This window comes from Pelodiscus sinensis, chromosome 20 (genome assembly GCF_052426305.1).
Source record: "Pelodiscus sinensis isolate ZL-2025 chromosome 20, ASM5242630v1, whole genome shotgun sequence".
Classification (NCBI taxonomy): Eukaryota; Metazoa; Chordata; order Testudines; family Trionychidae; genus Pelodiscus; species Pelodiscus sinensis.
The window spans coordinates 4584151-4593870 of record NC_143071.1 but is presented as its reverse complement, the minus strand read 5'-3'; the positions used below and the strand labels follow the sequence as shown (position 1 = coordinate 4593870).

The following is a 9720-nucleotide window of genomic DNA, read 5'->3' as shown; positions in this document are numbered from 1 at the left end:
CAGTGCCTGGGACAGAGATCACCTTCTGTTCCCATTCCATCCTCGACCACTGCTGAAACTGCCAACCATGCTCCCCATTGATACCCCTTGGGATGGAGGACTTGGTTGCACGGAGACCAGAGATAACATCCAGGTTCTACTAGAATCCATGGCAAAACTCCCTTACACCTCATTGGGCGCACGATTTCACCCCTACTCTCTAGGACACTTGGTTTTATTATTTCTCCAAAACCTCAGGAGCCGAGAAGGACAGATGCAGGAAGGATCAACCGATCTCATTTAGCAGGGCAAACCCAATGAACAGTGAATTCCTGCAGCTTGAATCTGGATACTGATGCCAGCTAACAGGGCTTTTCCTCAAAGAGGTTGCTCTTTGGTGGGGGAAGAGAAGGTATTACAGGTTGAACTTCTTTAGTCTGGCACCCTTGGGACCTGACCGGTGCCAAACCAGAGAATTTGCTGAACTACAGGAGGTCAATATGGTCTAGCAGTGTTACCAACACTTTCACAGCTTAGTGAGCTATTAAAGGACATTTCAGGGTAAATTCGAGCTAAATAACAGCACAGAACACTGAGAGCCACGACTGGTGTCTGTAAACAAACTTTATGGGTCTGCAGGAAACTTGGCCACACCCATGATAAGTGGATATCCGGCTAACTAATATCATGCCGGACCACGGATGTTGCCGGACCAGAGTGTGCCGGACTAGAGAGGTTCAACCTATAGTTGTAGTTTGAGATGCACTATTTTTAGTCTGTCTCAGAACAAAGCCCTCAGGCAAACGAGAAAGACTCGAATTAGAGGAAGGAATGGAATCAAATGCAGGGAGGAGAAGAAAAGGGAAGGCAAAATAAGTCAGCAAAGACTCTGATTTCCCCATTTATTGAAACTAATCACAGTTAAAAGGTCAGGACCATTGGCAACCAGCATTATTGTATTACCCAGAGCTACATACAAATAAATAGAGACAAAATCCAGCCAGTGAACTGAACCCGACATCAATTCCATGGCTTTAACTTCGCTCATTGGTGCCTAGTCCCCTTGGCTGCATTGCTACAGCCTCTCTAGGAGCGTCTTGTTTACTGGGAGGCTGTGGCATACATGGCCTACGACTCTCATGAGGGACTCTGCGGCATACATGCTACAAAGATAAGCCAAGAGTCCTTGAGCTGCCTAGACATCAGCCAGGCAATCTAGTTGTCTACCGTGGTCGCCGATGGGTCAAATCAAACCCCGTTGTGATGGGGGAGAACAGCTTGTCTTGAAAGTGAGCAGGGACGCACGTTCTTCATCATTATCTTGACGTCTGCTTTTCATTATTCAGCTTAGTATGACACAGTCATATTCCATTAGTGCGTGTCTGTCTAAGACTGGGTGGGCCGGATCCGGTCCACCACTATTAACCCCTGGTGGGCGCCCACCTCTATTTACCTGCACCTCCACGGGTATCCAGCAATCGCAGCTCTCATTGGCCAGAGATTGCTGTTCGCGGCCAATAGGAGCAGCAGGAAGCAGTGTCCCAGTCTGCATCATTTCCCACCCCTCCCATTGGCTGCGAACAGTGATCTACGGCCAATGAGAGCTGCGATCGCCCGATATCTGTGGCGGCACAGGTAAGTGCAGCGACAGTGGCCTGCCTGTGACTAACTCTGGAGGACTGCTGGGTTTTTACTGCCCGCCCCCCAGTATAAGAGAAGCAGGACTTGCTTCCGATCTGTTAAGACAAATGACTCCGCATGTTTGGGAACTATTGCTAGCCAAACAAATGCTTGGAAAGTGGGAGAAAACACATCAAGGTGTTGCATTGCTGACTGTCTTAGGTAATGAATTAATCGGACGAGTGCTGGGGAAAATAAGAGCTGTCGTGAGGGCAAGACTGGCCCTTCAAAAGCTACCATGGATGCCTTCATTGGGGGATGGTGGAGATGGCACGCGGACAGGCCCACCTCTGGGAAGAGCAGACACTAACACTTCACAGCGATTTTCAGTCTGATTTAAAACAGCAACCATCAAACAGCAACTTCTGAAACAACACCCCAGGTCCAAGCGGGCAATGGACCCTGCTATACAACAGAGTCATGTAGCACCTTAAGAACAAAACTGTATAATCACATCTTGCATCCTACGAGATTGCACGCTCTAAAACAGATGTCTTTCACATTTTCCAAGAGACAAAGAATTGCCCATTGACCATCCGGAGTAAGGCCCCATTAGGATGACATACCCAGCAGGGAAAACTGGTACCTTCTCAGCTTCTACCTTCTTGATATGATTCTTACAGGATTTCTCTTTTTGTTGGTTTAGCTTATTTATGTCCATCAAAAGAGCTGATGACACTGAAAATGTCTTAAGCCCTAGGAGTATGTATTAGACACGCTGCTACACACTCATTTGTTCAGGTGCCCTTCTTAGTGCTAGCACTTCCATGCCTCCAAGATGAAGTTCAGACACCACACAAACACACCCACCAATTATTCTACTGCTTGATTAGAAGCCTCTTTCGACACCTGAATGTGACTAACAGAACAAGTACGGCCCAAACCAAAAGAGCTTCGACTGTTACAGAAACGCCCCAAAAAACGGGAGAAAAAGTAAACAATCAACTGCATCCTGACTGATATGCCTCTTATCGGTAGCCCAGTCGAAAAGAATCTGGTGGCAAAAGAAACCCAGGACCTGCAAGGAGCCACCAATCTTTCTGCTTTGAAAATAATCAAGGTGTTACAGAAAAAAAATATATACAAACTCCTAGATAATGAACACCCAACCTAATCAATAGACATATAAAAGATCTAGAAGGAAATAAGCGTTCCAGTTCCAACTGCTGCCAAGTTGCGCAGATGTCATCTTCCATTGGCCAACAGTAAGCCACCATTATCCAAGTCCGACATCCAAGGACATCATCACCACAAACCCTAAGATGGAGGTCCAGGAAGCCAGCTTCCCATTGCCACTGCAAGGAGGAAAGGAGAGGGAGTGAGTGCCCGTGCGTCCCAACTTCCTCTCAGGCAGACACCAGAGTCGTCTTCCCGTCTCATCTGGGAAAAGAAGGGATTCCACCCGAACCCCGGTTATTCCCCTAGGCCTTCGAAGGCCTCGCATCTTGCTGACCCTGCCCGCCAATCAAAATAAGATTCATCCATCGGGCTCCTAGGAGAGCCGGTGTCAAGAGGACCTGCCTCTCCAGGTCTTAGCCCCTGAGAGCGCTCACAGCCCAGCACCTACACCTGAGCTCCCCCGACACTGAGACAGGCCGAGCCATCTTGGGGGTTTAGCACAGGTGGCTGGTGACCCAGCCGCCCGGGGATGGTACCCTCAGCCCTCCCTTGTGCCTCAGGGCCCCCACCCCTTCTGCCCCCTCTCCTCCTCCTACCCCCGGAGGAGCACAAAGCACCCCCACCACGCCCCACGCTGGGTGGCCCGGAAGGCCAGACAGTGCAGCCTCCGCACCACCAGGCCCTGGGCACAACACCCCCAGCCTAAGAGCATCCCCAGCTCCAGGTGGCCAGTGCTAGAGCTTCAGGGGAGCAGTGCAGCCCTAGCCCCCCTGAATCCCCAGCCCAGGCCAGCCAGGGCAGAGCCTGGAGACCAGCAGGAGGGCAGCTGGGCAGGGGGCGGGGAGGGTGTGTGGGGGCACAGTAGGCTGTTGCAGAAGCACAGTAGGCTGTTGCGGAAGCACAGCCGCCCCCTGCGTACGATACCCACTGCCCATGGGATTTAGACAAACACCACCATTAAAAGCAACGGGGACGTATCTCCAACGCTTCTAGGGCAGCTCTGAGACTCTTAATCACAGTTCTCTAATGCCATTTTCTCTCATTTATTGTCTCAAAGAGAGTCTGCAGCACTGGAATTCATCCACAGATTTGGTACCGTTACCCTGGGCTGGAACAAAGACATGAGCTGGTTGGCTCATTACAAAGTCAATTCCTCCCACTTTTAACATCTGCATTTCCACATCCAAAGCGATGTATGGGACACATCTAGCCCACTTAATTAGCATCATTAATACGGGTCCTACAATTGAAAGGTAGTTCTGCTGCTAAAATATATCATGATATGATATGGATGGAGACTGCCTATCTCCGAGAACTGGAAGGCACCTTGAAAGGTCATTGAGTCCAGTCCCCTGCCTTCACAGCAGGACCAAGTACCATCCCTGACAGATTTTTGCTCCAAATCCCTAAATTGCCTCCTCAAGGACTGAACTCACAGGCCAATGGTCAAACCACTGAGCTATCCCTCGCCCCCCCCAAAAAAACATCTGACAACTTGGTTTCTGTTATTTCCACTCCAACCCATCTGAGGAAGTGGGTTTTACCCACAAAAGCTCACGATTCCAGATCTGTGGCTGAGTCTCTAAGGTGCCACAGGATGACTCGTCGTTCTTACCGTTACAGACTAACCCAGCAACCCCGCAGAGATTTTCCTCACCAGGTTTGTGCTTCTGGGATGATGTCATCCATGACCACATAGACCATAGCCCCAGCAGCAAAGCCCAAGGCATAGGGGAGGATAGGTTCTGCCAGCACAATGGCAAAGGCACCGAAGACACCAGCTAAAGGCTCCACCATGCCGCTGAGCTGTCCGTACCTGTAAGAGAACCAAGACCGAAAGCCACCAGTGAAGCCTGGATGAGCGTCAGGAAAAGTTTCCTTTACCCCTTTCTGTACCCAACGTAGTGCAGGTAGTTGCTGGACTCCAAGGGCCCAATCGTCCCACTCAGGACATGGGTATGTCCCAGCCCATGGGAGCTGTGAAGTCTGCAAACCCAGAATGCACCGGACAGGTTCTGAATAGCATTAGGCTGCCGTGCTTTTGAGTGTGCAGAGCGGATGCAAATCTGCCTTCCCATCTAGGGATGTAAGTGCAGTCGATGAACCGATAAGCAAAAACGTATAGGTTAATGCTATAGACTACACGCCTTCCCCTCCGCCACTTGCCAGTAAATGTTTTAGCAGGCTGGCCAGCAGTCCGGCTCAGTCCTGGCTTGAAACAGGTCCAGGACCTACCCCTCCTGCGGCTCTGCATTTAAAGTGTATTAGGAGCTGGGTGGGCAGGCAGCCTGGCTCAGGTCTGGGAGCTCAGACCCACCTCCCCAGATAGGGGCTGCTGCCACCCCGTGCTGCTACCTCTTTATCAGAGGCAGCAGCGTGTGGGGTGACAGGCAGCTGGTCCGCAAGGGGATCTGGCTTTTCAACCGACTCTCCTTGTGATCCAGGTCCCGCCTCGCCCTCTGCCTAGCGCGGAGTGGCAGGGAGCACCTGAGGAGTGAGGCAGGAGCACGGTGTTGCCGGCCCCATCCCCAGGGACTATAGAACAGTCGACTAACCGATAAGAATTCTTGAGGTTATTCGACTATTCAATTAACTGATATTTAACATCCCTATTCCCATCCCCACACTGAAAAGGAGATGTTTGCCAACTCTTGCAAAACAAATGAGAGCTTCTGAGACCATGGTGAGCCAACCCAGCCAAAGACACATCCCCTCCATGAATCTGGAAGGCTTGCAGAGTTGAGAACATCTGGATCCAGGCAGGCAAACGGTCTTCTAGTTTTTCCTCTCCTCTCCCTGTTTATATCCCACCCTACACGCAGCTACACGCTGGTTCACTGCTGAAGGAACCCTGGAGTAGGGATCCTTTCAGAACACATCCATTTTGCCTCTTTCCATCCTATCGAGGCGTAGTCTCTAAACCCAGTTTGATGACTCATCATCTGTCCTTAGCTGTGTATGCCAACAATGGTTTGCCTTTGCCGGTGGTCTAGGTTGTTCTTCTGCAATCGGTCCATCACCCTGGTTTTTTTGCTGCGCTAGGTCCTCCTAACTATGCCAGCCTAATGCCTTCCTTCCAGCACTGTCTGGTCAGACATCCCAGAATGCACTACCGACCGTGTCACCTGTGAGGATGTCCTTCAGCTGCTGTCCTCTGCTGTGACATGACGGGGCTAGCTGCAGGGAATATCCCAGAATGCACTAAGAAGTACACAGCCGGGCAGCTGGATAGGCAGGGATGCACAAACATCTGGGAATGGCGTGAATAACCGTGGTGGTTATGAGCAGTCAGATAAGAGCATCGGAAACATGGTTGTACGTTTAGCACTGCCAGGCCTGGGCAGGGAAGAGAAAGTCGCTCTCAGGTCAGAAGTTACGTTTTTATAAATGTGTGGGAGCAACACCAAGTTGGAGGTGTGACAAAGGCCTTAGGGCTCTAGGGACGTGACCGACTCATCGACAGGGTACTCGACGAGTCGCTTCCCCCTCCCCCCTTGCTGCCTCTATCAGAAAGAGGCAGCAAAGGGGGGGAAGAGGAAGGGGTGCTTCGAAGCGGCAGTGCTGCGTGGAGCCTTGGGCCAGCTGGGGATTCTGAGTCCTTAACTGACCCCGGCTCCATGCGGTGCTGCTGCTTTGAAACGCCACGGGGTGCACGGGACCAGTGGGGGACTGCTTGAGTCCCCCACTGGCCCCGTGCTCCCCACAGCTGCTCTTCCTCATTTTTTCAGGAAGAACAACTCTTGCACAAGAGGGGGGTTTTGTGCAAAAAAGGAGCCATCTATACAGCCCTAATCACTGTGAAAACGTCAGTATTACCAGACCAGTAAGACCCGGCCTCCTGTCACCAATCCGGGTGACAGGTTGGAGAATGCTTCAAAAATGGAGCAGCTTTTCCGCAAACAGTCAAGCCTCTGATGAGTCCTCTGATGTTTCCCATCTCTGTTCATTCCCTCTGGCACACCTGGCATTGGCCACTATTAGCAGACAGGACACACGGCTAGACGGACCTTTGGTCTGACCCAGTGTGGCCGTTCTGATGTTCTTAATAGGAGGTAGCATAGGAAGCAGCGCATTACAGGCACCTATGCAGTGACAGCAGCTAAGAAATGGATGGAAGGACACGTTTCGGCGTGTGAAGGACGTTCCAGGAGAAGCACTGCTTACCAAAACGCTCTCCATGTTGAAAATCCGGCTCCTCGCAAAGGAAGGCTGACGGCAAGGCCTTCTGGGAAATTCTGAATTCCAATCCCAATTGCTAAGTTCCTATGGGGAGAAAAAAAAAAAAAGCAAAATACAGTACATATCATTCCTCAGGGAGGAGACAGGCAGGGCAGGCTAGGTCTTAAAACAGTCCTTAAGTATATCTCTTTAATGTCAGTGCTCCCAGCCCTTGGGGACAATTCTAATCATGCTAACGCAAGGTGTTTCTAGTGTGCGTTTCAACTTCAAAGCGCTCCGTGAACATCCATCAGCCCCTGGACGCAACGGAGAGCGAGATGAAAAGATTTGCCCAAGGATACAACCAGACAATCAAAGCCCAAGACTTTCAACGCCTCAGTCTTGAACTCGAACCCTTGTCCAGACCCCTGTACCTGGTTGCTGAACAGAGAGAACTGCGGGTTGTTTAGACGCTTCAGGGGGTAGCCGAGTTAGTCTGTACAGGATAAACTTAAAAAACAAAAACGGGTCTGGTAGCACTTTATAGACGATCAAAACATATAGCTGGTATCATCAGCTTTCATGGGCACAGCCCACTTCTTCAGATGACCGGAGTTTTGAATTTAGGATGTGCAGACCCAAAATAAATAGGGGAGAAGGGGGGGAAGGAAAGGGGGAGGAAAACAAGGAGCAGAGGTTATGGAAATATCAAAGGGAAAAACACCCACTAAGGCAGGACTCCTGAATACGCAGCCTGGGAGCCACATGCGGCCCGTGGTGCGGTTTGAGTTTACACGGGGCTCAACACGCGGCCCGCAGGTGGGATCCTTTGAACATGGCCTCCACTGGGAACACGCTCCACAATGGCGAGGCGTCTCCCAGGCCGGGTGAGCACTGAAAGACGCAAGCGGACAGGCTGGCTGGAACAGCCGGGTACAGGGTGTTGGTGTGTCTAGCCCCCAGGGAGGAGGTGCCGGGAGAGCTGGGGCATGGTCTGAAAGAAGCTATTTGCATTTTTTGCATATATTGGCAACCACACTTAAGTTGCGGCCCTCAGCATGCACGGTGAACATCTTTGTGGCCCCTGGCGCTTCCGAAGTTGAGTAGCCCTGCACTAAGGAATGGCAAAGATGGGAGGGGAGGAGAGGGAGTTCCCAGGGGGGGAGAGAGAACCATGAGGATTTGGGTTGGCAGGAGGGGGACAAGGATGGGAAAACAAAGCGAAGGGCAAAGGAGTCCCGTGCAGTACAAACAGACCCTCGCTGACAGCTCCATGTTGCAGGGGGCACGCCCATCAGGCTGCCTTGAGAACGACCCGTTCTGAACACCGCACTTCTGCAGGGGATTCTGGGAGATCAGAGCCCCCCGGAAAGACGGCTCGGGGCTCCTGGGACCGGAATGGGATCCCCACTTGTCCCAGTGGGTGCCAAAGGAGGAGTGAAAGGACCCACAGAGCTACCCCCACATGGCCTTAGAGGCAGCCCTGTGTGGCTAGCTCTCCAAGAGGGGCCAGTGTCCTGCTCTTGGAGATGCCTCTGCCGTGATGGGAGGGTGTGTCAGACACGCATTGCTTTCAGCATCCGTCCGATAATGCAGAGGTGAATCCCTCTCATTTAACGCTCTTCTCCCCCACTGTCTGTCCGGGTGCACAGTCGCCGCATTGTTTGCTTTTATCCCCTCCTGCATGTGACTCGGAGCTGCAGGGTCGTGTGTTTTTAACCTACAGGCTTAGAAAGCAACCCAGCTCACATCCACAGCCTGGATCGCCCAGCGGGGGGGATGCACCGTGGACTAGAAAAGCGGCAACCTGCACCCCCAAACCAGAATCTGACTGATGTTCGAGGACCCCGGATGCACCATCCAGTAGCTGAGAGGTTAAACCGCAGCCAAAGCACAGACCGGTCCAAAGCCTGCAGGCGGCCGATGAAACAGAATCGGCCTGGGAGTCTCCACCTCGCCATGTAGGTTGCAGGTGTTTCCAGCTGTGGTTCCGGGTCTGTAACTGCCTCAGGGCTGCTGCTTTCACCCATCCTGGCCCCGCTTTTCCATTCCACGCCTTGCTGACACTCCAACCCCCTGACACTTCAGCCGGTGGAGTAGGTGACCCTGTCTAGATGCTATTGCGCCAAATACAGAATCAACCTGGAGACAGGTCCTAGCAAGTCCATGAGCTACGCTCTGCTACCCATTCTATCCCCGCTTCCCCCTTGCTGCTCCCGCCGCTGGCAGATAACACCGGCAGGGAAGCATCCTGTGCAGCTCCAAGCGGTGGCCTCCTGACACCAGGGCTGGTGGGGAAACCGATTGTGGTTTTGCTTCGTGGCCTCTGATTTCATGGCAGCGCTCGCCACAGCCCTTCCGCCGCAAGCAGGTAGGGTTCCGAGGCTGGCGAGCAGGCAGCCCGGCGTGGGGAGAAGCTGGTTCCGATCGCGACGCGTCGTGGAACGGCTCCCCTAGCGTCCGGCTGACATGCCAACAGGCTCCTTCCGCGGAACTGGCAGCGGGGAGGCAACGGAGCGAGCAGGGGAGCACCTACTAGGGTTGCCAGGTGTCTGGTTTTCACCCGGACTATAGGTTATTCGGGTCCCCCATCTGGTAAAAAAAGACATCCTGTTTCCCTCAGATGGAAGCCTGGTGGGGACAATTTTCTCCTGCCACCTATGGCGGGGGAGTGAGGAGCCTGGGGCCATTTAAAGGCACAGCGCCCCCCCCCCCCTCTTTTTTTTTTGCTCAACAACTTTGGTCTCCCCACCCTCCCTTTTTTTTCCTCAACAGAATTTTTTC

The 9720-nt window shown here is 52.4% G+C and overlaps 1 protein-coding gene across 5 annotated transcripts in view; it reads right to left on the bottom strand.

Annotated features, from left to right (window-relative positions):
• Positions 1-867: 867 nt before the first annotated feature.
• The window catches only part of SLC39A11 (solute carrier family 39 member 11), a 322339-nt gene continuing 313486 nt past the window's right edge, over positions 868-9720 (bottom strand). For all 5 annotated transcript variants that reach the window (XM_075904010.2, XM_075904012.2, XM_075904009.2 and 2 more), the window contains 3 exons: positions 6943-7041; positions 4436-4594; positions 868-2954 (listed from right to left, as the gene is read on the bottom strand). In XM_075904010.2, the coding sequence (XP_075760125.1) occupies positions 2876-2954; positions 4436-4594; positions 6943-7041 (337 nt within the window). In that variant the 3' untranslated portion in view covers positions 868-2875. The remainder of the gene's footprint in view (positions 2955-4435; positions 4595-6942; positions 7042-9720) is intronic.